The 27226-nt window shown below is 46.9% G+C and overlaps 3 protein-coding genes across 8 annotated transcripts in view; 1 reads left to right on the forward strand and 2 right to left on the reverse strand.

Moving 5' to 3' along the window:
• DLEC1 (DLEC1 cilia and flagella associated protein) overlaps positions 1–9085 on the forward strand; it is a 33331-nt gene extending 24246 nt beyond the window's left edge. Inside the window, exons 30-38 of the mRNA XM_030264208.4 lie at positions 83–217; positions 1457–1579; positions 2562–2656; positions 2744–2828; positions 3360–3569; positions 4489–4650; positions 5590–5743; positions 6329–6449; positions 8270–9085. Coding sequence (XP_030120068.4) covers positions 83–217; positions 1457–1579; positions 2562–2656; positions 2744–2828; positions 3360–3569; positions 4489–4650; positions 5590–5743; positions 6329–6449; positions 8270–8378 — 1194 coding nt within the window. The 3' untranslated portion in view covers positions 8379–9085. The remainder of the gene's footprint in view (positions 1–82; positions 218–1456; positions 1580–2561; positions 2657–2743; positions 2829–3359; positions 3570–4488; positions 4651–5589; positions 5744–6328; positions 6450–8269) is intronic.
• Positions 9086–9237: 152 nt separating this feature from the next.
• ACAA1 (acetyl-CoA acyltransferase 1) lies at positions 9238–18529 on the reverse strand. Its single transcript, XM_002193669.7, has 12 exons — positions 18293–18529; positions 17478–17571; positions 17179–17236; positions 16619–16698; positions 16136–16178; positions 14577–14675; positions 14089–14169; positions 12276–12466; positions 12008–12187; positions 11199–11254; positions 10614–10759; positions 9238–10314 (listed from the first exon to the last, which is right to left on the reverse strand). The coding sequence occupies exons 1-12, from the start codon at positions 18491–18493 to the stop codon at positions 10239–10241; spliced, it is 1305 nt and encodes a 434-aa protein (XP_002193705.4). The 5' UTR covers positions 18494–18529; the 3' UTR covers positions 9238–10238.
• A 1359-nt stretch (positions 18530–19888) lies between these two features.
• The window catches only part of LOC100226503 (mitogen-activated protein kinase kinase kinase 3), a 79355-nt gene continuing 72017 nt past the window's right edge, over positions 19889–27226 (reverse strand). For 3 of the 6 annotated variants that reach the window (XM_072925280.1, XM_072925283.1, XM_072925282.1), the window contains 4 exons: positions 25748–25877; positions 24994–25171; positions 22776–23375; positions 19889–22262 (listed from right to left, as the gene is read on the reverse strand). In XM_072925280.1, coding sequence (XP_072781381.1) covers positions 23147–23375; positions 24994–25171; positions 25748–25877 — 537 coding nt within the window. In that variant the 3' untranslated portion in view covers positions 19889–22262; positions 22776–23146. Of the gene's footprint in view, positions 22263–22775; positions 23376–24993; positions 25172–25747; positions 25878–27226 lie in introns of those variants that run through there. The other 3 variants (XM_030264210.4, XM_030264211.4, XM_072925284.1) reach the window with 1 other exon arrangement.

Genomic DNA, 27226 nt, shown 5'->3' on the forward strand with positions numbered 1-27226 from the left:
ACCAGTTCCCTGTGCACATCACTCACATTCTTGCTTCGCAGTGTAACAGTTTTAACTATTCCCCACCCCTGTGTCTCTGCAGCCTCCAGGTTCTGACAGCAAAGAGGTGGAAATCAGCAGTCAGGAGTCTGCAGGAGAGAAAAATGTCTCTGTACTTATCCGACCTCACGAGGGGGTGCCTGCAGACAGCCCCTACTCTGTTGCTCCAAGGCAGATAGTAAGCTTTTGCATTTTCTTTGGGCTCAGATTTAGCACATTTTCTGCAGGGCAGAGAAGACAGAGAAGGAGAAGGACATAGCTTTGAGTTTGGTTTGAGGTAGACTCTATTAAACAGTGAAACATCAGGCTGGAAGGCTTTTGAGATGATCATGAGAAGAGTTTGCAAGGTCAACAGAAAGTATCCTGTCTACATCTGAGCAGTGACCTGATGACTGGACTTTAGTGTTAGTTGAACTCCAGAGTTGCATCTCTGGCCTTCTCACTTAGGTTGGCATGGTGAAATTTGAGAGCCATCCAACCTGAAGCTTTGGAAGCATGCAGAGCTGGAAATCAGGCTGCGGGAAAGGGGTACTCTGTAGATAACTTGTGGATAAACCATTGTAATCCACAGTGCTTCACAAGTGAGTTGTGCAAATACAGGCCACAGTGTCACAATCCCTTAGGAATATCATAAAGTAAAGACAGCACTGAAAAGATCTAGCTATGAGTGACAGGGTTGCCCAAAGCATCAGTGTGCCAATTTTATTTTAAAGTATTTTTTTGCCAAAAGGTTTCAGTTACAAGTTAAAATGAGCTAAAGATTACATAAAAGAAATGATGACAGAAATGAAGCTGCAGTCAGCTCTGAGGTGGCTGAGAAAGTCAGACAAACAGGTGCCTCACTGTAGAAGCAGCTTTTGTGGGGTGTAGCCAGCAGCAATATCAGGATTTAGCCATAACCTGCACAATTCACCTAAAGAAAGCAGAACCTAGTCAACCTGTAAATCCCAGAAATTCCACTGCAGCTGGCTAGTGCATGTGATTACATTCCCTGCTGTTATGTAAAATTAAAAAATAGCCAGGATTAAACTGAATTGTAAAATGCTCTTAGTTCACTTGTAACTCTTCAAAAAATGTTTCATATATGTAAGTTGTGGAATAATCAGCTGAGGTAGCTAGGGAGTAAGAGTGGGCAGAACTGGATATTTTTAAAAACAAACAGATGTGTACATATGTTTGTGTACTTAGAGAGTTGGTCTGTGACTGTGCTTAAACTCTGTTGATGCTAAAAAGTGGCCACACTGATATTTGCAGTTGGAGTAATTGTCAATTTGGCTGTCCATGTCGGTATTTTCGTGCAAGCCCGTGCCCGGGGGATTGCATGCTGCTTGTGCAACTCCGTTTTGGCAGCTAAGCCCCGATGTTCTTGTGCAAACCCCGGCGGGTCCGTGCACCCAACACTCTCTCCCGGCCGCAGGTGGTTCCAGGAGGTGGCAGCAGCGACATTTACATCTCCTTCACCCCGCTCGTCCTCCCGGACACCGAGGCTGAGCTGCGTTGTGACGGGCTGCTGCTGGGCTTCATGAGCCTGGACGACAAGGTAAACTGACTGTCACAGCAAGGCCAAAGGTAACGGGGGAATAGAATTGCCCTTCCTGTAATTTATGTACAGGCTGCTGTTACCTGGCCAGTCTGTGTAAACAGTCCTGTTCCTGCTATCCTGTACATCCTTCCTTAACCGGGGTTGTTCATCTGTTGTGTTTCTCTTTGAGCTTGGAAGCATTCTGGTCTGGGAATGTCACCATCTTCTTGCATTGTCTGGGGCAGCAGACCCCAGACAAAAGCCCAGGGTTTGAAATGCTATCACAACATCAGGTTTTATTGATAACAACAGTTAACAATGGAAGCGAGACTCAGGACTGCTGAGTCCTGTTCCTGGCTCTGCATCCACCTTCCTGTGAGAATTTGGACAGCATATCTCTCCTCTGGGAAACTTCCTCTTCAACAACTGCTGATGTGAGCCTTGAACAGTGTTTTATGAATGGCTTAGTGATTCTCTGACATGAATTGTTGCAAAGGTGCAAAGTTACCTGAATGAATGCTAATAGAATGTTCAATGAAAACAACCCTAATAATCCTTATTCCTGAAGAAAGAATTGTAGAATAATAGAGTCCTGGAATGGTATGAGTTGGAAAGGACCATCTAGCTCCACCGCCCTGCCATGGGCAGCAACATCTTTAACCAGAAAAATTGCTCCACACTCCATCCAGCCTGGCCTTGAATGCTTCCAGAGATGGGGCATCCACAGCTTCTCCAGGGAACCTATGCCAGGGCCTCACCACCCTCAAAGTGAAGAATTTAATCCCAAAATCTGATCTAAACCTGCCCTGCCTCTGTATCACCCACAGCCATTCAGAGTTCAGCTACTGCTTGTCCTCTGCTGTCCCATCATGTCTTACAAACAGGCACTGCATTGCCAAGCAGAATCCTGTTTTGGCTGACAGCCTCTCGGGCTCAGAGCAGCATTTCAGGATTAGTGCTACCATTGCCCACACAATTTCTGTTTCCATGTTGTTGTCAGCTTGCAAGGAGAGTGCCCAACAAGGTGCGGCGCGGTCATGGCTACGGAGCTCCACCGCTACGAGTGCACATGGAGGCTGTCCTGAGGCATCCCCTGTAAGTCCCACAGCTCACAGCTGGCACCCTCATGGAGTGGGTCAGCCTGGGACAGGGCTCTGACCAGCCCTGCTTCTTCACACTCAGGTTGGAAGTGGAGATGGATCACGACAGAGGAATGGTGTTTTATTCTGTGGCGAGTGATCTCCTACCTGCTAGGCCTTTTTTTGGAGTGAGTACTTCCCACACTGATGAATGTGGCTGCTTTGTATTGCTGTGCTGCTGGAAGAATTCAGAGCTGTATGCACATGGCTGTGAAAATGCATCCTAATCACCAGTAGCCTCATTTTCTATATTGCACATAACAAAATAGGGAACAAAAAAAAAAAAAAACACTACAAGTGCTTATTAGCCAGGAATAAGAAAAGCTGAGCTCAGACAATGCCTGTTTTATCCAAATTTTTCTTTCATTTTAGGGGGAGTTTGTAAATAGAAAAATGCTGATTTTCTGGATAGAAAGGTCCAAAAGCAAAATGAGTCACTTCAGTTGCTGTGACCCTTGACATTTGAAAACTTAGACTTTATTACATTACTTTTATTTTGGTTTTTCACTCAAGAAATGTTGAATAACACAGGTAGAAAATACTGGATTGCTTTGTGGTAAAATCCTTCAAATCCCTGCTGGTACTCCATGCCCAGACCGAGCAACATAAACCTCTCCAGGGAGTTTAAACTGACCAGTTCTAAACCATTTCTCTCCCAGGTTTTGACAGATGCAGTAAATACTCAGAGTTTGAAACTCATGAATTGTACCAAGGTTCGTCTGTACTTCAGGCTCTTTCTGTCTACACCCTCTATGCCCTTCAGCCTCTCCAGCACGGATCCCAAAAAGAACACTGAAGCATCCTACAGCAAGAAGGAGGAAAGGGAACAGCAACTGCAACATGTACTTTATCCCCAGCAAAACATGCTGGTAGGCTCAAAAATAATAATCCTGTGCCAGATTAGAGAGTTTAGTAATTGGTGTATTAGTGTGGACCAGAGGAACCACAGAAAAACACAAGTGGCATAGAAGTCTCCCAGTTTCAGGGAAAATGGTAGTGTATTATCAAATGCTAATTACTGCCATTTTGCCTGCTACATTGCAGGTGCAGATTTTTTTTTTTTCTCCAAATAATCTTTTTCTGTTCCTGATGTGCTTTTCCCATCAAGTCTGACCTGTTGCAAACTCCTGCAGAAAACCCTGTGAGTTTGCAGCTCACTTAAATCAATAGCCACATATATGTTGGACAAATTAAAAGATTTCCAAGGACTGCAGTCTTCCCTCATTTCCTTAAATTAGATACAGGCATTGCAAGGAGAGGAAAATTTGATTAGTTTTGGGTGTACAAATTACATTAAAGGAAATGAAGTCCCAGAGTAGAGAATTAGGTAACCTGCAAAGAATGAGTAACTGTTGCATTTTTGAAGTGTGCTTCTCATTTTGCTGTGTTCATTTTGACATGGAGACACACACATCTCAATCCTGCATGTGTGGGAAGAAAGAGGATTTAGAGGTGTAAGACAGCTTTGGGAACATTTATACCCTCAGTTACTCAAAACCTTTGGCTTGCTAGAGACTGTTTCTCCCCTGTGTTTCAGAGATCAGCTGTTCACCTTTACACTCCATCTCTGTGTACTGGATTCATAGGAAATAGCTGTGGGTTTTTTTTTGGTTTTTTCTTTTTCTTTAATTGTATTGCTTTGTTCCAGTGGGAATTTGGCTGCTGGCATGACACCTTTGGGTTCCAGTGGGAAAATGTGTGCCTGGGCCTTTGTGCAATGTGTACTTTGGATTTCCTGCACACAGTTGTCACCTTATGTGATGGTCATCGGAATTCCTCTTCCCACAGGTGAAAGTGTCATTCCACACAACTCTGGAGTTACTCAGGTATCAACATTTGCCAGAGACCCAGATGCTTCCTGGATGCCAAGTGCTCCAGCTGGAGAGTGGAGAGAGAAAGCTGAAGTTTAATCAAAATCTGGTCATTGAGTACAGTAACTACACTACCCAGGTAAGGTCAGGACAGGGTCTGGGCCCTGGGAAAGGGCTGTTTCAGCAGCACCTCTGACTTGGATTGGGATTTACTCAGCCTTGAATTACAGGCACCTCTGGAGTAAATGGGGTCATCCAGGTAAAGTAAATGCTTGTGGGGTTGCTCCCTGCTGAGACTGTAGGTGATTCCCAGGTGGGCTGTGCAGGCTGGGGTCACACCCTGGTGCTGGTACCGCAGCTCTGCATGGCAGCCCAGGTGACACTCAAAGGGCCACACACTCAGTCACAGCATGGCTCTGAGACAGGATCAGGGCTGTCTCAGGGAACAAGCCATGCCTGAGTCACCAGGCAATGCCTCCTGCAGCAACCAAGGGCTTCTGGAAAGGCTCCTGAGTCTCTTGAGCTCCTGCAGTGTGGTCAAAGCCCACATAAAGACTGATCCCTTCCAGTCAGAAATCCATAACCCCTTTCCCAGCCTTCAGCATCCCAGTACACTGCAGGCACTTCTATTTTGTTTTCATATCAGGTATTTCTGAGGCATGACCTGTGTAAGACTGAGCACCATATCTAAGATACAGTCAAGTGAATCATAATCTTGGGCAATCTGAACAAACTGACTCACAGTGGGCCATATACAGTCCTGAGGGACCAGGAGATGCTGTAATGTCTGCAGCTCCACAGAAAACCCTAAAAACAAATGAGAAAGTTCACTCTGTGTTACTTCATTAGGGCCACAGTGTCTGGTTTGAAAACCTGTCCCAAAAAAGTAACACACAAGCAACAACTTAATTCACTCAGGGCTGTAGAATGGGAATTTACTCTATTGTGAAAGAACACAGAACAAAGATTCTTGATTCAGTGGTTGGGGTTAAGAATGATCCAGCTAGAGAAGGAATTACTAAAGCTCTGTAAAAATGAGGTGGGTTTTCTTCTCTTTTCCCTTTCCCCTCTTTTGCAGCTGGTCCCAGTGACTGCCTACCTCACTGTTCCAGTGCTGGAGCTCTCCTGTGACAAGGTTGATTTCCAGACTTGCTTTGTTGCACAGACCAAGACAGAACATGTCTTCTTGTATAACAGGAGTGGCTGCAGAAGCTACTGGAATGCTTTCCTGGGTATTCTGGTTTTGCAATTGATTTCCTTGTTACAGTTTCACTATTCAGTGTTTTTATTAAGACTGCATGCCCTCAATATAAGGGCAGTATGTGATGATCGTGGGTGCAAACAGATGTGGGCTGCTTTTGTTCTCACTTACGTGGGCTTCCCCCCTCCTCTCTTTCCCCTCCCTTTTTTTATATCGATTTCAGCAGTTACTCCACATCTAATCTAAAGATTGAGTCTCAGCCCTCATAATTCTTGGACATGCTCTGCTCATTTATAAATTAGTCCTGAGGGGCAACAAGAAGCAGCAGCTCCTCATGGGCTCAATTTGAGCATGAGCCTAATGCTGTTAATAATAGATGGGCTCCAGAGGAAAGAAGATCAGGGCCTTATTATTACACTGTGGAGACCACTGATCACTGCCCTTGATTACAAAATGAAAACAGACTCTGGGCACTTGCACAGAAACCTTCTGACAGTGTGGGACATGATGTATTAGTTGCTTAGCAAAGAGGTGCATTGCCATGAGTGCTTCTTGCTGTACACACTTACACAAAGGGTCTTGTGGCTTTATTTGACATTTGCCCCTTCCACTGCAGATGAACAGAAAAGCCCTGAGGCTGTGCAAGTATTTTCCATCTTCCCAACTAAAGGCATTTTGGAGGCACGTGAAGGGGAGGCACCTACCAGACAGATTCTGCAGATCAGCTTTGCTGCAAGGTACAGTTAACAGGACTGAAATTGTGCTGTTGACAGAGAGCTGGGGTTGGCTGGAGAAGAGAAGGCTCTAGGGAGCCTCAGAGCCCCTTCCACTGCCTAAAGGGACTCCAGGAGAGCTGAAGAGGGACTTGGGACAATGTCCTGGAGTGATGGGACAAGGGGGAATGGCTTCAAACTGCCAGAGGGCAGGGTTAGGTCAGAAAGAACTTTTGCACTTCGAGGGTGTCAGGGTGAGGCCCTGGCACAGGTTGCCCAGAGAAGCTGTGGCTGCCCCATCTCTGAATTGTTTAAGGCCAGGCTGGATGAGGTTTTGAACAACCTGTTCCAGTGGAAGGTTTTCCAGCCCATGAGTTTTACTGTCTCTTCCAACCCAAAAGATTCCATGATTCTATGATGACCCAAAGACTTTAATTTCTTTGTTCTGATTAGGGAGATGCAACTCATGTAAAAAAAAAAAATCATTTGCAGTAGAAAGTATATTTGGAGGTTATCACATGATGGCAGCAAGTTAAAATAAGTCTATCCTAGTGATTTCAGTGAGCTCTGAAAACCGCTGACAGGGAAATTTCAAGCAAGGTGTAGGTGAGTTATTGTCATAACTCCCACCTCTTTGGAACACAATCCAGTGCTTTCCTTGTGCACATTGTTATAATGTGCAGCTACTCCACCACCAGCTCATTAGCCCGTTGTAAAAATCTCTGAGATAATTTAAGGGTGAATATAGTGAGGGAAAAAAAAAAAAAGGAGAAAAAAAAAAAAAAAAAAAGCTTTGCATGTGAAAAGGAAAATAGTGGGAGGAGGGTAAAATCACCAGGGTGAAGTACAACATGTTCAGCAGACTCCCGTCCCTTGGATATTGGATATTGGAGTGGGATGGAGTCTTGAGCAGCTGCACTAAACTGTCCCTACTTAGAGGAGCATGGTGGACCAGAAGCCTCCTCAGGTTCCTGACTGCCTACATTTTTCTGGAATTCTGCAGAATATGCCTGAAGCACTTCTTTTTGTCTGACAAATACACTAATCAGGATGGCTGAAAATGTCTGGAAATACCAGAAAGCAAAGATGTTGCTGTACAGCAACCAGCTCATCTGTGGGGCTCCATAGGAAGAATTCCCAACACAGCAGAGTGTAGGATCAATGTGGCAGTGAGAGATAACAATATGCAAGTGTGAGATGATTTTAATAATTCACCTCCCCAAATCAGTGGTCTTTCTGCAGGGGAATTATTTTATAAGAAGGAAAAACAAAGACTGTCAGAACAGGCATTTGCCTCAGGCCCTTACAAGAGCTGGCACTTGGACACAGAGAAGTCCTTCACAGGAACAATCTCAGAACCACTGACTAGCATTAGCCTCGGGCAAATAATGCTCTTCAACTTGGTGTAAAACTAGAGTTGTTGTAACTTTAGTGATGTTAATTTACAATCTGGACGCCACTGACTGCCCCTTGTCTCAAGGGAATGACAGAAACTTTTCCCTTCAACCTTTGTCACAGGGAGGAGTTTTCACATCAAGGCAGTGCAGTTGTTTGCTCCCAGCAGAGCTTCATTTCATTTATTCACCTAAACCAGAATTTCACAAGTAGGATGATATTCTCATTCTTTCAGACATGAATCCAAAGTCGTCAGGCACAGACCTGATCATTATTTTCAAGCACCATGTATTGTATCTCTGGAACCAGCCCTATGGACTTGGCACTAACATTAGTGACCTGTGCTTGTCATTTGGAGCATTTTTAGGACACCATTCTCCCCTTTTCATCCCATCCCTGAACACAGGACTGCATGTAGCTGTAACTGAACTTTTTGCTGTACATTTTAGGAGCAACACTGACTATGAAGCTATTGTGACCATTTCTGGAATGCTGGAAGAGAAGCCTTGCAAGCTGCACCTCAGAGGGCAAGGAGTGCACTGTGGGAAGATGCATTAAGCAGGACAATGTGGGACAAATGTCAAGGTAACAGGCTGGATGCAGATGTGCCATTAGCTGAGCCTGTCCTTTCATCTAATTCTGTTGTTTTTAGTAGGGACTGGAATTTTAGCAGAATGAAAACTTAGGTTATGAGGAAAGAGGTTCTCATGGCACTTTAACCAGTTGTAATCACACTCTGTACTTTTATTGCTGCAATAAGCTTAACTTTAGGCTCAAAACAAGGTTTTAAATTGCAGAACACCTGTGTAAGTCAGGCCAAAGCCCTCTGCAGAGCCCAGCATGCCTTGACTCACAGCTAAAGACTATTCATACCTTAAAGTAGCTTTTGTTTTACCTCATTTATTTGTTTGACATTAAAATCGACATTGACACGTAATAAAATAAGAATTGGTGAATAGGCCAGCATTTCCCAGGCTGTTTTCTCAGTGCCTTACATAAAAAGGGGAAGAGTCAACTTTCCCTGGTCTCATTGGAAAATTACCAGCTTGTGTGTTTCATCATGCTTGGGCCTTGAGAACATCCCCTTCAGCAACAGAGGGAGGAACCTTTCTTCCTTTTCATTCTTTCACCCCACATGGTTCCCATTTACTCTCACTTCTCTTTAAATTATTTTAGTATTATTTTAGCTAAAGGTCGTTGGAATTCCCACTTCTGAGTCTGCTAAATTTTCCACTCCCGTTAAATAAAAGGCTTTTTAAAATGTCTCATTATCCCCTCTAAATAATTCAATTTTTTGGCTCTAAGGGCCTGTGTGATTGCTGGGTGAGACAGGCTACAGCATGGGATTATGAAAATAACAAGAGCTCTAACTCATCATGACCTTCAACTAAAAATCATCATAAAAAGGAAACAAATATATTGCAAGAACCCAATTGTATTAAGTGCAAATACAAAAGTCAGGACAAAGAACTTCAGTTTGTTACAAGTTCAAAGCAGCAATGAGTAAATTTCTTTTTCTAGCTGAGTTTCAGTGATCTTCCTGTTCAGACAAGAGAAGAAATAAGGGATAACAAAAGACACAGGACAGCACATGTTTGCATTAGCACTGAAGGACTGAGCTGTCACTGATGTTCATGTAGTGCTTGCAGTAAATGTAATGCTGCTATTTGCTTTATGTTAGGTAAGTAAATATGATTAAGCATAAGATTGTCCTTGGAGTCACACAAACTGATACTCAGACATGTAAAAGAAGGAATGGCCACCTCCAAATCCTGGCTTCTAGCAATTCAACAGAACCTTTCCATTCAGACATTTCCTGTGGAAATTATGTTCCAGTCCTTCCACTTTCCCCTACTGGAAAGAGGCTTCAGAGCAGCTCCACCATCAGGCCCATCCTCCAGTGTAGGGAGAATTTAAGACACAGACAACTTCTGCCTGGGCTAGGACAGACACAGTCATAAAGGCAAGGATGTAAAGTCTTTGCTTCGAGCAAGCTCTTTAAACTTCTTACAAAATGGGGAAACCTTCCAAGGAAATGCTGGAAAAGTCTTTTCACGTGGACTGATGTCTTCATTTTGAGTGACTCTTTTTGCCAATTTGTCATACAAAAATACTGTCCCATGAACTATTTCCCTCTGGTAATATTCACAGAGTAAAGAGATCAATTAAATTAAAACTATTCATTCATAATCACCATACCAGGGGCTGTAGTTGAATTTCAGCTGAGTTAATTTCTTATGTCAGGAAGCCATGTGCCAGTTCACTTTCTTTGCAGAACTGCACCATTAATTCTATTTCACAATTTCTGCCTAAAATTTGTAGCTTTAGTAACAAATCCCAGAAGCCGCTTGATTTCAGTGGCAATCACTGCCAGGGGAGGCAGAGAGAGCTGTGGTGGTGTTCTGTCAGCACTGGAGCTCACTTCCCCGGGTACTCGAACACGGCTGCGGCGCCCATGCCAGTTCCAATGCACATGGACACGACTCCGTAGGCTCTGAAACAAAGAACATGTGAAAGTAAGGAAAAAAAGATAGCTCAGGTTTGCATCATCCAGGGAAAAAATAAAAATAAAGACTACAATCAATCTGAACTGTCTACTGCTCTCCTGTTTTGCTAGGAGAGCGCTGGGGAATTCAGGTTCAAAGCCATCCATGGGATGGAGAAAGCTTAACCCAAAGGGACAGTTACCTCATCCAAGGGATGGAGAAAGCTCAACCCAAACTGGTGCCCCCTGAGCCTGTGGGAGCTGCACAGGCAGCAGGTGTGAGGCCAGTACTGATGCTCAGCACTCACCTCCTCCCTCTGCGCTTCAGTTCATGGAGCAAAGTGACGACCTGCCGAGCACCAGTACAGCCCAGGGGGTGTCCCAGTGCTATGGCTCCTCCCAGGGGGTTCACCTTCTCCATGGGAATGCCCAGCTTTTCAACACAGTACACAGCCTGCAAAGACACAGGGAATGATTTCATGGAGATGCTCTTGCCTTAGTCCCCAGCTCTCCTCCTCCAGGTCAGAGGCCTGACTCCAGCTAAACCATCGTTCTCAGGGGAAAGGAGTGGAACTGATCCAAGGCACAGAGAAGTGAGCTAAAACTGTCCATCTCAAACTGAGCCCATCACAGCCCTGGTGAAAGAGATGTTGCAAGTTGGTAGGAGAGTACCAATTCTTACTTAGTGGACTTTTTTTTTTCTAATATTAAACTGTATAAGCAATGCCCTGGTCATTTTTATTTGAAGGAAAAGGAAAAGAGTCTGCACATGTTATTAACATTTGGCTGAAGATGTAATATGTGGAACAAGTTAAAAATCTCAACCTGGAGACCAAGCTGAAACACACTCGGTTGCCAAGCAATGCAGCAACACAAACATGATGCTCACTCACCTGGCTTGCAAAGGCTTCATTAATTTCATATATATCAATGTCATTCAGAGTCAGACCTATGGGCCAGAAAAGTCAGGAGTTAAAAGGAGATATTTTTGCCTCATGACTATATCAAAGAGAGTAATTGCCTGACAGCCTCCCTCTACGAATTCCAGTTCTACTCCATCTACGAGAGGAAGCTCTGTGGGGTACCTACACTTGAACACGTTTATGTACAGCAGTGTCTAAAGACTGCAAAATGTCACAGTTCGTGGCACTGTGTCACTGAGTCTGCCAAATTTTCTCAGATTAAGTGTGATTTCTCTGCAGAGGGATTAAGGATTGAAGGGTGTTTGGAGAGTGAAAGCTACAGGCAGGCATGTAGCCAGGCCAGGCTAAATCAGCTCATCAGCTACAAAAGCTGGCTAACCCAATGAGTGTGTAAGTAACCTAAGTAAGATGACAAAATTGTAAAGAGAAAAAAACACCAAAAACCAAACACAAAACCACCCCCTACACACTGGTCATATTAAAGAAGGGAAAACACCACTATGTAAACACTTTATCACATGCCACCTGTCAACTCTTGTTGAGTCTGCAGGGATTTACTCCTGAGCTTCATCAAAGGTGAGTGAATGACAATTTACACACCAGTACAAGGGGAAAGCACTGCAACAATCTGAGGCAGGACCTCTTTTGTGGTTTCAGATTTAACTTCACTGTTCCTGGGCAAACAGCTGCACATGCTTGAATAGTATAACCTTAAATCTCAGTCCAAGGAGTCTGATCTGCTTGTGCCCAGCACTGCCTGAATGACAAGTTGTTCTCACCTGCTTTTTCCACAGCAACAGGGATGGCATAGGCTGGCCCTATGCCCATGACATCAGGTGGGACCCCCACCACAGCAAAGGACCTCAGCACCCCCAGCACCGGCAGTCCCAGCTGTGCTGCCTTGGAGCGTTTTGCCAGGAGAACAGCAGCTGCTCCATCGCTGACCTGGCTGGCATTCCCTGTTGGAAGAGACCTATTAACATTCTTTTTGCTCTAGTAAAGTCAGGTAAACCAGAGGAACAGCAGAAACCTAACAGCTGAGCTGACCTGCTGTAGTGCTTCCATCCTCTTTGAAGGCAGGTTTCAGCTTTGCCAAGCCTTCCAGCGTCGTGGAGGGCCTGATCCCTTCATCTTGGTGCACAGTGATGGTTTTTTTGTTGCCCTCATTATCTGCAACAGTGGTCTTCACTGGAACAATCTCTGTTTTAAACAGCCCCATCTGCTGAGCTTTTGCTGCTCTGGTAAAACAAGAGTATGAAAGGTTAAAATATTTTGGAGGTGAAGTACAGGAGAACTAAAGTGAAGGAAAGCAGTTAGACAGAAAGTGAACTAAGGTGGGATTTGGTACATCATCGCTGAGTGGTGGTCAAGACAACAGGCAAAATCTTATTTCCATTCATGGAACGACAAACTTTTTACTTCTACATCAACAGTATGGGCATTGTCCCCAAATCTGGGCCACAGGATCACTCATTTCAGAGCAATATCCCCATTCTGTTCCCATCAATACCTCTTTGCCTGACTGACCACCACCAGACCCCAACATGAAGTTTATTTTTTTCAGGGGTATAGCCACATCACAACTCTAAGAAAATAAATGAACCCTGAACTGTCAGCAATCAACAACTGTCATAACCAAGCAGAATACAATTACTAAACCAGAATTAGCTCAAGCCACGTAGATTTAATCTTTCCTATCAGCAAGATATTTTAAAAGCCTTCAAAGCAGAGCTTATTTAGATTTACCTTCCAGAGGTAAATCCTTCACAGAGACTATAAATTGGAAACCAAAAGCTTGTTTTACCCCTTCATCACTTTGCACTTTCACCCATAAAATGAAAATTTTCAATGCTCTCAGGTAAGTGAGAATTGGAGCAAAGTGCTGAAGGACAGGTCAGTAACTGCACAGATATCCTGATATCCTGAGACCAAGGCCAGAAAGTCACCCCTTGCCTCGTGTGAGTGTGAGGATCACATTCACATACCCTTTTGGTTATCAGTTCCATGGCAGTGAGAAAGGCTGGCATGCCAAGTTCCCTGAGCAGCAGGGCCGGAATTGAAAGGTTAACTACCCTGTGCAGTGGCTTCCTGTGTTAGATAAATAATTGGACCAGGCTGATGCTTAAACAGAGCTCTGAAAGCAAGTTTAACTCTTTGGTCACAGAACCTTTACCCTATCACCTGCCACTGTTCTGGCAGCACAGCCCCATGGATTCTGGGGTCAGTTGACTTTGGCAGTGATTTAACCCAAGAGGAAGGTTATCAGAGGTGTGACTGGACTCACTCAGAGCCAAACACCTGCAGCAAGGACAAGCCACTCTTCTCACAAGCTCAGCAGTTCTCTACCAACAGCCACACTCAACTATTCCCTCGTGGGAAAGGCTCCTTCTGCTGCTGCTCCCACGTTCAGGTTCCAGTGATCCTGAGCCAAAGCCACAATGAAAATACCTCAGAGGGACTCATTCCAGAAAACTCCCTGAGGTTCTGTCACAGAAACACAGAATGGTTTGGGTTGGAAGGGACCTTAAAGATCATCCAGTTCCAACCCCATGGCCATGGGCTCTGGATGCTGGAACAAGCAGGGCACTCACTGTTCAGGGTCTGTGTGCCCAGTGATACCTGTGTGAGCTCAGTCACACAATCCAGAACAGCTCTGGACTCCAGTTCCCCACCATGCACAACCCTGCACAGGCACTGCATTTAGGTCTGACCCCCTCAAGCTTCTCTGCTCAATATTAAGGACTGGAGGGCAATACAAAGGCTGCACTTGACCAGGAAGTAGCAGTGTGTTTTCTAGCTGTTCTTTTTTCTTAACTAGAAGGTTAAAAACCCCAAAAAGAGTAAAAAATAAAGCATTTACTTTTGTTGGGAAGCCAAGGCAAAGGCATCTTGCTTTGTCCGAGAAACTCCAAACTTCTCTGCCACATTTTCGGAGGTTATTCTGGGGAAAAAACATCACAGAGTTAATCCAAGGACACATCTAATGGAGCTGCAGTTGGTTTCTACTAAAATCACATGAGGTATAAGCAATGGCTTTAGTCTGAAAGCCAACTACTACCTTCTCAGCTTTGAACTGCTGGCAGAATCTAATCCTGAATTAAATCTAGGACCAGAACAAGGTTCAAATCTGTTATCCTTGCTCAACAAGCCATTGATCTTAAGACAAGAAAACCTTTGATCAGAGTTGTTGATTTCCCCCCATTTCACGTCATTAATCTCCCACCACAAAGAAGGATGCCAACATACACAGCTCCAAGCTCACCACATTCAGGTTGATTTGTAACTATGGTCACTGAGGAGACAGAGCATGTATGAAACCCTTAAACTGTGGGAAGGGGAAGCACTTACCCCATAGGAATAAGGCAATCTCGAGCTTTGGGGTTATCCATCATGTTGGAACTTATATCACCAGGGTTATTTGCACTTCTGAGGGACATTGTTTCCACTCTAAACACAAGAAAAATTTGAATTGCTCCATTAAGACTGATCAAAACTCAGTATCCTGTCAACATGCTTTCCCATTATCCCACAGAAACACAGCTGCTAATTAGGAACTGGCTGAGGCAGAAGCTCTTTAATCATCAGTTTCAGAATTATTATGAAATGAAAACAGATTGTTAGATTCGATTGGTTCTTGCTTCACTAGAACAGGATACCAATGTCAGCAGTTAATTTCTTGTGTTTCCACAGCTAGGAAGGAATTGCTATAATTCTGGCACATTTCTCCTCAAACATAATGAGGTTCAAGGATTGGAGTTTTCAGTGAGATTGCCAAAAGACATAAAAATACCACTCAGACCTTAAGAACAGGCTGGCGTAGAAAAAGAAGTATTGAGCAAACCACGGCAAAGAGATCTCAGTGAGTTGCACCATTTGTGTTTCGCAATACAAAGAATTTCAGACATGGATCCCACAGGGTGAAATCTTTGATCCACAAATAAATTAGCACATTGAAGATACTCAAATTTTTTTGCAGAAATACAAAGCCATCAGTTAAGACTCATGAGCTTTTGTAAGGTCAATCCAGATTATGAATCCTACAATGGGAAGAGGGCTTGAATTCTACTCTGCACCACAAAAGTATCTTTGTGAAGGAAAAATAACAAAGAAACTACTCCTGGAAAATGAAAAGGCAAGCAGAAAGTAAGGCAGCTGGTAATAAGTGCTATCAGCAATTTAAACTAGCTCTAAGATGGGCCACTCCAGCATTGACTTCAGCTGCCTCTGCTCCTGAAGGAAGGCACAGGACTGGGTTTTAAGTAAGTGAAACCCCAGCTACTGTCTTTTGTGTTTGAATCCAGGGTTTCTCCACTCTGTGGAAGAGTAAGACTTAGGATAAACCCAGCTCCCAAAAGCTATGTGCAACATTTGGATTGTATGCCTTCTGCAAGACAGAGGCCAGACAGCTTCCCACAGCAAAACCCAGTGTCTGGCACACCCAGGGGTGCAAAGCCCAACAGTCCCTTTAGGCACAACATCTTGGTGGACATCACTGTGTGCAGTAATAATTAATGAGAGATTACAGTCATCAAGCTATAAAAAAGAGAAACCCAGTATTCTGGCCCCAGGACTACTAAATAGGTTTTTTTTCACTCCTTCTTCTGAGGTCAGTGTGTATGTGGTCACTAGTATTTCCCCAAAACCAACCTAATGTTTACATAATCCTCCAAAAAATAAACACTGCTTCTGATGTTAGGACTGAAGCACACAGAACAGATCCTGTAAGTCTGCAGAACACTCATTAGCACACACAGAATATAAATTTTTTCATCCAAGAGAGCTGCTGGTCTTTCAAGAGGCTAGTTAATTGGGGATTAGCTAAAAAGCAAATTATGGCAGGCTACTGCACAGGAACAGAACGATACCTTCAGGAAGCCTAAGCAAGCACTATGAAAATACTTCCTTACCCACAGGCCAAGCCAATGTCATACGATCCATTTCGGATGCCACCTGTAACAGCAGTGCATAAATATTCTTACTGTCATCAGGAGCAAAAGCATTTCCAGCCCAGCTGCAAATTCCAAACACCTGAGCACCCAGTACGGCCAAATGGGCATTTCCTCACCCTCCTGCTTGCCAGAGGGAGAGCCAGGCCAAGGAGCTGATGGGGCTGAAGGCTCATGTGGGGCCAGAGAGAACTGGAAGAGCCCTTCTGGAAGCTGCCTGATATGGAGGTGATGGTGGAACTTATCCCCAGAAAACCAAGCTACTTCTCTAGGGATAAACTTGGCCACTCAAGGATATAAAATTATTTAGCTAACACCACTGCAAATTCCCTATAGCACAAGACATTATCACTGTTTACTGCTCAAAGAGACTGGAGGACAGGAGGAATGACCCCTTGGGGTGGGACAGACATCAACTCTGATGCCAGTGCCCACAACACCTACCAGCTATGTTGATAATGGCTTGCAGCCCAGAGGAGCACTGCCGGTTCACACTGGAGCATGGCACTGTTTCTGGAATGCCACTGGAAAACAAGACAGTGTTGGCAAAGACTCAGTGATAAAAACCATATTCATAAGTCTGATGTGCCTGCACCTCTCTAAAGTGGTAGTTATGCAACAGAAACTGATTGAAATATTTGTAATCTGGGATCCAGCTCATTATGAGCCATTGACCAGCACTGAGCAATGACAGAATAATCTGAGCCCATCCATGGTTTTGGGACCAGACACAGCAGAGAGGAGCAGCCTCAGAGAGTGCAGCTGGGAGCCCACAGAACATCATGTCTCTTTTAGAAGCCCAACTCAGGCAGCACAAACAGATTAAACAGCTTCACCTGCCTCCCTGTCTCTTTGCCAAACGCTCGATCAAAGTCCAGTTTCTAGGCAAAAGGTGATTTGCTGTAATTCCTGGGAGTGCAAGAGCCTCACTGCAATCTCTGACCCTTGTGCTACTCCGTGGCCCACGGAGGAGAGGAAGAACCTCAGTCTAGCTGAGAGCTTACCTTAGAAATTGTGCAACTCTTGCAATCAAGGCACCAGCTCCAGGCTGCAGCACATTCCCTGAGCAAAGACACAATTCCAGTCAATTGGCTGCACCCCCCTCACAGGCATTGAAGGGATGTTCCCATCACCACAACTCTGTAGTGCCAAGCACCAGATCAGAGCCCCAGAAGTGAAAACCTAATGCCACACATTAACCCATTGCAGCCCCACGAGAGCTGTGAGTACCCACACGGGGAGCCTGTCCCACAGAGCTGTCCAGAGCAGGAGTTTCACCAGGCAGAGCCTGTCTGTCACTCACCCACACAGATGTCTCCCAGCACCTCAGGACGCAGGTTGACATCCTGAAGGACAGCTGTCATCACAGCAGCCAGCAGCTCATCAGGTGTTGTGTCCTAAAAGCACAGGGGATCAGCAGCACCAGTGAACACCAGTAAGTGCCTTGTCACCAGTTCAGCTCAGAGCACTTTGGAGGGCTGGCCAGTGGTGCTAAGGCAGCCTTACGCCACTTCTCAGCTAACTGTGGTGGTTGTTCTCCTACCACAGCAGAATTACCTGGTTTTACCCCAGGTTTCCTTCAGGCACTGCAACACACGTGCTGCTTTCTCACCTTCCTTGGATTTATAGGAACATGCTCTGCAGAGCCTTCAAAATCACACAACTACAGAGATTTACGTGACAAGACCCAGCGAGTGGAGCCCCTCCATTTGTTCTGTGACAGAAACGGGTGACCCTGTCCCACCCCAGCTGGGGGGAAGCACCGCCAGCATGAGCAGACCCGCTTGGAAGGATGACAAGCAAGGAGCACGCTCTGGGATCACGCTGGCACCGTGTTCTTTCCCAGGGCTCTGCGGATGCCACCCGGGGAGCAGCAGGATCCCGAAGGGACGCAGGTCAGTGCCGAGCCGTGCAGTGACAGCGAATGCGATCGCTCCATGGGCACACAATGCCCGACTGCCCCAGCACTAAACCATCACACAGCGGTGGGATTTAGGCCCTTCCAGAGCACAGCGCTGGTGTTTGGGGCCAAGCAGGGCTCCAGCACCCCGGCGCGCACGGAGGGGACGCGAAGAAGGGGACGCCGAGCACCGGCGGGCAGCATCCCCCGGGCCGTACCTTGAAGCCGCCGCGGCGGGCGCGGGCGATGGCGGTCCTGCGGCCGTGCACCACCACCACATCGTCGGGGCTGCCGGCCCGCTGCGGGCCCCCGGAGCAGGGCACGGCGCTGGGCACGGCGCTGGGGGCGGCCCCCGGGCCCGCCGCGGCCCCGGCCAAGTGCCCCAGCACCAGCTGCGCCCGCCGCGCCGCCGCCGCCATCTTGTCACGGCAGCGACGCGCCGCTTTGCATGGGCCCGCCCCCTCGTTTGCATATTGTTATATATTTGCATATCCCCGCCCATCTCGTTTACATGGCCACGCCCCCGCCAAACCGCGCTCCTTCCCCAGAGACAACGGACCGAGATAAATAAAAAATAAAAAGGGGGAAAAGAAAGGAAAAAAGGAGAGGGAAAGGGAAAAAATAAAAAAAGGAAACAAGAAAAACGAGGAGGGAAAAAAAAAAAGGATGGGGAAAAACGGTGGAAAAAAAAAAAGAAAAAGAAAAAAAAGGAAAAAGGGAAAAAAAGGTGGAAAAGGGAGAAAATATGAGGGAAAAGAACGGGGGAAAAGGTAAAAAAAAAACGAAAAAGGGAAGGAAAAAGGTAAAAGGGGAAAAAAAGTGGAAGAAAGGAAAAAGGGGAAAAAAGGTGGGGGGAAAAGAACAAAAAAGAGAACAAAAGGTAAAAGGGAAAAAAGGTGGAAAAGGGGAAAAAAGGAGGAAAAGAGGAAAATGGGGAAAAAAAGGAAAAAAGGGGAAAGGGGGGGAAAAGGAGGAAAAAGGACGGGGGAAAAGGTGGGGAAAAAAGAACAAAAAAGGGGAAAATGGTAAAAGGGAAAAAAAGTGGAAAAAGGAAAAAAAAGAAGGAAAAGAGGGAAAAGGGAAAAAAGAGGAAAAAAGGAAAAAGGGAAAAAAGAGGAAAAAACGAAAAAGGGGAAAAAAGGAGGAAAAAGGATGGGGGAAAGGTGGGAAAAAAAAGAACAAAAAAGAGGGAAAAACGAGGAAAAGGAGGAAAAGAGGAAAAAAGTGGGCAAAAGGAGGAAAATAGGAAAAAGGGGGAAAAAAAGGAGAAAAAAGGGAGAAAAGGGAGAAAAGGGAGAAAAGGGAGAATAGGGGGGGAAGAGGGAAAATAAGGGGGAGAAACGGAAAGACAGGGAGAGAAAGGGGGGAAGGGGGGAGAAGGGAGGGAAAGGCAGGGAAAAAGGAATAGAGCAGAGAAAATGCAGGAATGAGGGATTAGGAAAATGAAGATGAAATAGAAATAAATAAAAATACTTAAAATTTAAAATAAAAAGAAATAAATTCCTGTTGGGAAGGGGCTGTGCGGGTGAGCAGGGGACAGGCAATAGGAATGCCGGCTGGTGGAGCCATGCAGGTTAGAAAAGACCTCCAAGATCATCGAATCCAACCATGCTCAGCACCAAACCACATCCCAAATGCCACATCCACACTTCCAGGGATGGGGATTCCAGCACTCTCCTGGCCAGCCTGTTCCCATGTCCTGCCCCAGTCCCTCCCCCAAAAGGAATTGATTTCCCCACGGACACGCGGCAGCGCGCAGGGAAAGGCGCAGGGCTCGCTACGGGCAAAATAAATAAAACCAAACAAACAGAAAATGACTTTACATGGTATAATAATTCCATTTGCTTTTCCTAGTTCCATTCTGTACATCAGAACACTGCAAGGGTTTTACAAACCAGAAAGGCAAAGGCACCTGAGGAGTGTCTCACACTCACACTCACACACACACTCACATGAGCCACATCCATCCATGGGAGGATTTAGGTGGTTGGAGGGCCCTGGGAGCATTTTGGGACAGCCAGGAGCCCCCTTTGGCTCTCAAATCTTTGGAAAGAAGGGAAACCCTCCCACCACTGAAGGGCTGAGAAAACCAAAACCAAACAGATTTAATGAAAGAAGAGAAAACAGCTTAAAAACGGTTTTGATTTTTTTTTTTTTTAGCTTTGGTGAACACACACTTTGTTACCCTCTTCTGTCAAACCTGTTCCCAGACATTGCTGATTTTTTTTCCCCCGCTGTGTTTGTTTCCATCCATCCCATATTACTGACCAGACTGATGGATTTGGTCCTATTCACAGAATAAAATTCTTCATTCCCCTCAGCAAAAAGAGACTTTTCCTCCTCCCTGTGGGGTGCTGCCCATCAGCCCCATGGCTGACTGACACAACCCCTGGTGCTGCTCCAGCCCCCCAGCTTCCCCAGAACCTGGCCTGGAATAAATGGCCTCAATAGCTTTCAGACAGATTTATATGGAATTCTTTTAGGCATTTCTTTTAATTTGCCCTAATAGTCAGTGTTTTGTTTTTAAAAATGGAAATAATTCTTAAAATCATAAAATCTGTGAAGGTTTGGGTTGGAAGGGACCTTAGAGTTCATCTCATTCCAACCCCTTGCCATGGGGCAGGGACACTTTTTCACTAGACCAGGTTGCTCTGAGCCATATCCAACCCTGTGCCTGAACATTTCCAGAAATGGGACATCCACAGCTACACTGGGCACCCTCCTAAATCTTCCTTTTCTGCTCAGAGCTGAGGACATGGACATGCCCTCACCACCACACCAGCGATGCAAAGTCTGGATCTCTTCCACATGGAAAAATTCAAGGATGTGTTCACACAAACAACCAATTTGTCACTTTCCTCTTAAGTCTAAGCAACACTTTTCACTGAGAACCAGCATTAAAATAAACCTGTGTCTGACACACTGGCCTGAAGGATGGAACCCCCTGGTAGCTGCTTTTTGGACTTTTTGCTGAGTCAGTGGAAACAGCTAATGCAGCAGAGAAGGGGGAGATGGGATGGTGCAATTAATTTATCCCAAACCCCCCAAGAGCTGATTGATTAATTAATTAACTCGCTTCCAGGGACTCCGTGTGTGCTTCCTGCCCAGGTTTCCCAGTGGGGTAGCGCTGGGCAGAGGCTGCAGCCCAGCTCTGCTTTTGACTGGCCCATTTTCTCATACAACTTCAAACCTACTGTGGGAAAGAATCTGCTTCCAGCTGCCCTCCACTGCTGCAGCTCCACTCTTTCCCAGTCTGAGGCTCCATTGTCCTGCAGCTGCTCTCTTGGGCACTACCATGGAAGTGATGCTCCCCTTCCCTGTACCTGGGGATGGTCCATAAGGCACAGAGGAGGAGGTGCCCAGAGGAGGACACACCCACATTCACAGGCATCACTCCTCTCTGCCTAATTTTAGGAACTCTCTTGTGTTTTACAGAGATCCACTGGGCTCTCCCTGCAGCTCCACTTCCAGAACACGATGGCATCCCTCCAGCACGAGCAGGGCTCAGCAGAACTGTAGCTGTGAGCAGAGCCACCCTTGCTGAGATTCCCTCGACTCCCACCTGAATCCTGATGGCTTCCAGCACAATCTGGCTGCTGCTCAGCCATGCCCACTTATTTAAACACCACCACCATCATTTACCCATCCCTCAGCCCACGGCAGGGGTCCTGGGCATCCGTCCCAGCAGAGACCTCCTGCACCCCGAGAGGACCCCCTGGTTCCAGACTCACACACGCACACACACACGCGCCAAGGCGAAGTCAACACGGCTGCTGCACCCTCGCGCCAGATCCGAGCCGAGCGTCACTCCTTGATTGTAACCGCGTAAGGCACAGGACAGTGTGAAACGCCGCCCGCCACAGCGCCCGCTGCTCCGGCGGGGTTGGTCCCCTCGTCAACGGGGACGCCCAGGTCCCCCCGACTCTGTGTCTGAGGATCATCTCCTCCGGCTTGGCTGAAGGCCCTGTCTGTTCCTCTGCGAAAGGTGGTGATGGCCACTGAGCATCCGACTCCCCCACCGGTCCTGGGGATGCCGCCAGCACCGCCGCCGTGCTGAGGGGACATTTCCCGCTTGCTGCAGGGGACATTTCCCGCTTGCTGAAGGGACATTTCCCTCTTGCTGCAGGGGACATTTCCCGCTTGCTGCAGGGGACATTTCCCGCTTGCTGAGGGGACATTTCCCGCTTGCTGAGGGGACATTTCCCGCTTGCTGCAGGGAACATTTCCCGCTTGCTGCAGGGGACATTTCCCTCTTGCTGAGGGGACATTTCCCTCTTGCTGAGGGGACATTTCCCGCTTGCTGCAGGGGACATTTCCCGCTTGCTGTGGGGACATTTCCCGCTTGCTGCAGGGGACATTTCCCGCTTGCTGCAGGGGACATTTCCCGCTTGCTGAGGGGACATTTCCCACTTGCTGAGGGGACATTTCCCTCTTGCTGCAGGGGACATTTCCCTCTTGCTGAGGGGACATTTCCCGCTTGCTGCAGGGGACATTTCCCACTTGCTGCAGGGGACATTTCCCGCTTGCTATGGGGATATTTCCCGCTTGCTGCAGGGGACATTTCCCGCTTGCTGAGGGGACATTTCCCGCCTGCTGAAGGGACATTTCCTGCTTGCTGAGGGGACATTTCCCGCTTGCTGCAGGGGACATTTCCCGCTTGCTGAGGGGACATTTCCCACTTGCTGAGGGGACATTTCCCACTTGCTGAGGGGACATTTCCCTCTTGCTGAGGGGACATTTCCCTCTTGCTGAGGGGACATTTCCCGCTTGCTGAGGGGATATTTCCCGCTTGCTGAGGGGACATTTCCCGCTTGCCACACTTCCCCCAAGAGAGCAGTTACTGAGCGAGAGGGGCTGACCCCGGTACCGCTGGCAGCAGGGAGGTTACATGGTGTGGAACACCCACACAGGCCGGGAAATCCCTCGCTCTGAATTCCCGACAGTCCCGAGAGCAGCTTGAAAATCCAAGAGCGTGGCGGGGCCGAGGCAGCAGCGTGCGAGAAGGGACTGTCAGGACAGCCCCGGGTGAGGTCCGACCTCCCGCCGGCGCTTCCCATCCCCGCTGCCGGCGCTCAGAGCCCGCAGTTGACAAAAGGGTGTCTCAGCAGGTCCTCGGCCGTCGGCCTCCGCTTCTCCTCCACAAAGATCTGCTTGAGGAAGTTGCGGCAGGAGCTGGAGACGCCGTCGGGGAGCTGGGGGTTGGTCGGCTGCGTGGCGATTTTAAAAATTGCCGCCATGGCCTCGAATTCTGCCCAGGGCGGCTTCTCCGTTAACATCTCCACCACGGTGCAGGCCACGCTCCTGCAACAACGCCGAGCAGAGGGTGAGGGACTGTGGATATTCTCAGTTCAGTCAGAGAGAAAACAAAGGTTTCTAACCAGGCAGAAGCCTGGGAAACAGTTGAGAAAGAATGTAAATAATTCTTTATCTCTCTTGTTGTTCACATTGTTTACAGATAAGTTCTGCCACTGTGCGTCATTCACTGCACACCAATGGTGTGAGATGTTTTTACTTCAGGACCAATAGAATTGGTCTGGACGAAGCTCTCTATAAAAAGAGCGGTGTATTTGAAATAAATCAGAGTTCTACTCTGTCCTTCTGAAGTGGAGTCATCTCATACCATCCTGCCTCAACAGCATCAAGGGACTGTGGCGGTGGCCCCGCAGCTCGAGTCTAACCAGCTCTGGGATTGCACCTGCCCAAAGGGAACTGGGCAGGGAGCAAACCTGCGGGAGATGGGCACATACCCCTGGAATGTCTGGTCTCCTGAAGCTCCCTGGTCACACAGGTCCTTGGCACTCAACTCTCTACTCCCATAGCAGGAGTGAGTGCACGAGCCTTGCCTTAAAGCTGGTGGCTTTTCTGCCTGCTTTAACTGGCAGGTACTATGTTTCGTAAAAGCTCAGGGAACTACTAAGTTAACTGGCAGATACTAAGTCTCATAAAAGCTCACTGGAGCATCCCCTGAAGGGAAACCCATGCACAGCTTCAGACAGCACAGTTTCAACAACAGCATGTAGTTCCCAAGGAAGCTGAGCCAGAAGGAAACATATTTGCCTACATCCAACTTCATCTCTGAGGTGTGCTGTCTCTGAGAGGGAACAGGTGGGATGAGCAGCAAAGAGCCTGAGAGGTCTCCCTTGCTTTGCTCAAGAATCCTGGTCTCAGCAGAGATACTCTGCCACCTCTATTCATGAATGATCCTAAAAAGAATTAAACCTATCCTATTGATCCTAAAAAAATTAAACATTTGCCTCACATCAGCCAGTGCAGGTGGTGCAGGGCACATGGACACCTGCTAAGGACTTTCTAGGTTTTCCCACCCAATTAGGGGTCTCTTGGAAGGATTATTTTTTGTTGGCTCTCTTTGCTTGGGCACCCAACAGAAAGCAAACTGGGAAGACATTGCTTCCTCCTCATATACTGGGAAGATTAGTAGTGCCACCCCAACTCCTCCAGGTTCCATCTGTCATCCTCCACAGGATGACATTCACAAGCAGCCCATGATTTTGGTTGTCTTCGTGCCTTAGCCACATGCAAATATCCAACAGCAGATTTGGGAAGACCATGAAGATCCCCATAGCCTCTGAGTTGGGCTTAGTGAACCCAAAATCAGGGCCACCAAAACTCAACATGTCTTTTAGTGAGCTTTATCAACCTGTTTTCCAGAATCAAAAAGCAGTTATGGGGATGAGCTGGATGTGAGAATCACACAAGACAAAAGTTTCTGAAAGCAAGTTGTGATTCTGAGTGCTCCTGTTTTGGGAACTTAGCTACAACAGGTTTCCTCCTGTATCTCCTATTTTCCATCCTTTGCACTGCTTCCAGCTACTGGCTATACCTGTTGCCCCCGTTACAGCTTCCCAAAAGGATTGTTTGATTGAAGTAGCAATGGTGGGGTTTTTACTGCTTTCCTTACCACACATCAGCTTTCCTTCCATAGCCCTCTCCACTGATAACCTCTGGGCTCATCCAGTATGGTGTTCCCGTGACAGATTTAATCCCAGTCCCAGACATGCAGATGGTCTGGATGCGTTTGCTGGCCCCAAAATCTCCAAGTTTCACATTTCCAGCAGAATCTCTCAGAATATTGGCACCTGGGGTGAGAAGCAAAGACAAGACCCCCAAGAAATGAAGCAGGAAGCTGAAGTGGCTGCAGTGAGGTGAGCAGGAAGGGCACAGGCAGAGAGCCAGGCAGAGGGGAGCCCCAAGGGCTGTGGTGGGGCTGGACTCAGCATCATTTCAAATCCTTCTCTCCTAAGGCAGCTGCTCTCCAAGAGGGTTGACTCCCACCAGCATCCCCTCATTCAGCAGGTTTCCCAAAAATGAGCAGTGCATGGGGGCCAACAGATTATCCTCCCACCCACAGAGAGCAGAAAGCAGCATCAGACCTCTCCAAATGCCAGAGCATCTCAGTTCTTGGCTGTTACACCAGATTTTCAGACATGTAAGGGCAGTCAACAATAATCCCTTGAGAGAGAAAACAGCCCACGTTTTTGGTTTCAGCTGCTTGCTCAAGATTTTCATGGTTCAATCCGGTGAAGGGCAGGGACAACAACACTTCAAAGAGCAGATCCCAGCACTATGCTGTGCACAAGGACCAGCACTGGGGCAGGGGGAGGCTGGGCTGAACAAACCCAAGCAAGCAAGAAGCCTCTCTATTATCCACTCACCTTTAATATCCCTGTGGACAATCATATTGCTGTGAAGGTAGAAGACTCCCTGCAAGATCTGCCTGGTGTACTTGCGTGTGACATTCTCGGTCAGAGCACCGTAAGCTTTTAGCTGGTCCTTTATTGAGCCCTGTTGCAAACAAACAACACACACCAACGTAAGGACCAGAGAAACCATCACATCACAGCAACTTCCTAAACCTCCCTGACCACTCTGTCTTCCAGCTCAATAAAAACCCCAAAACCCCATTAGCAGAAAAAAACCCCAGAAATCCACTAAGTGGGGAACAGAGCAAAGACTTGTCCTGGTGTCCCAGAGCCCTGGGGAGATGAAGTGTGGTTTGGTGCCTGGCACAGCTTCCTCCTGCCAACACCACAGACTTTCTTCCCCCTCTAGTGGCTGCAGGGAGGTCACTGACAGCTCACTGAGAAGGACCAAACTGATGAGGATTTACAACTCAAATGAGAAGATCAACTCGATTAATTAGATTCATAGAATCTTTAATGTTGGAAAAAACCTCTGACACCATCCATTCCAATCACAGTGCCAGGTCCACCACTAAACTACCTGTTCTTTTGAGCATTTCCAGTGATGGTGATTCCATCACTTCCCTGGGCAGCCTATTCTGATGTTTGACAACCCTTTCAGTGAAGAAATTGTTTCTAACACCCAATCTAAACCTCCATATCCTCTTTTCCTTTCACTTCTTACCTGTGAGAAAAGAACAACTCCCACCTTCTACAATCTCCTTTCAGGGAGTTGTAGAGAGCCAGTTCTTTAGGGCCAAGATAATGAATCAGTCTTTGAAACCCTCCTCCCAAAACTTTGCACAGCAAGGAACACCCACAGCCATGAGGGACAACCAGCCCCAAAAGGGGCTGCTCCAACAAGACCACCCAGAGCAGATAATTTGCAAGTCCTTGAATTTCTGATCCAGCAATGCAGGCTCAAACTGGTTTGATTATATTGATCAAAGAGGAAAGGGAGCAGAGGTGCAGATATTTATCATCTTCAGCAGGCTGATCCTTTTGGTTTTAGCTGCATTTTTAGGCCACTTGGAAATGGATGTGTCTCACTGTGCCAGAGAGCTGGGTTTTAGCAGGGATGAACCAGAGGCAGATTTGGGGTTCATACTCAGCTCTACTTCTGGTATTCAGGTCAGCTGGGAGGTGGGAGGGGAAACTCATCCTGTTTCTGCCTGTCCTTCAGCTCTGGGGTTGATCCACGATTGCCAGTCCTGTTTTGGGAACAGCGGCTGCTCTGCTCCAAGCCAGCCCATCAAACTCTATTAGCTTTTCCACATCCACCCATCTCTGCTGCTGCTCTGCCCAGCTACTGTTTTGGCTTATTTTGAGGCTGGTGCTGATCCTGTGGATGGGCCTTTCCTCTTTCTCTCTCAGCACTGCTGAAGCAACCTGAGATGCTCTAAATGACCCCCTCAGTATAACCTGTATGCAGGGTACATTCCCTCACCACAA

The sequence above is a fragment of the Taeniopygia guttata genome, chromosome 2 (assembly GCF_048771995.1).
Source record: "Taeniopygia guttata chromosome 2, bTaeGut7.mat, whole genome shotgun sequence".
Classification (NCBI taxonomy): Eukaryota; Metazoa; Chordata; class Aves; order Passeriformes; family Estrildidae; genus Taeniopygia; species Taeniopygia guttata.

What these genes read in the sequence shown, in the direction of transcription:
- ACAA1 (XM_002193669.7), bottom strand. Translation starts at nt 18,493, where the DNA reads ATGGCGGCGGCGGCGCGGCGGGCGCAGCTGGTGCTGGGGCACTTGGCC. An exon ending in AGCCATTATCAACATAGCTG is followed by an intron (nt 16,179 to 16,618) that starts GTAGGTGTTGTG and finishes CTGCTGTTACAG; the next exon opens with GTGGCATCCGAAATGGATCG. An exon ending in GCCTTGGCTTCCCAACAAAA is followed by an intron (nt 12,467 to 14,088) that starts GTAAATGCTTTA and finishes TTGTTTTACCAG; the next exon opens with AGCAGCAAAAGCTCAGCAGA.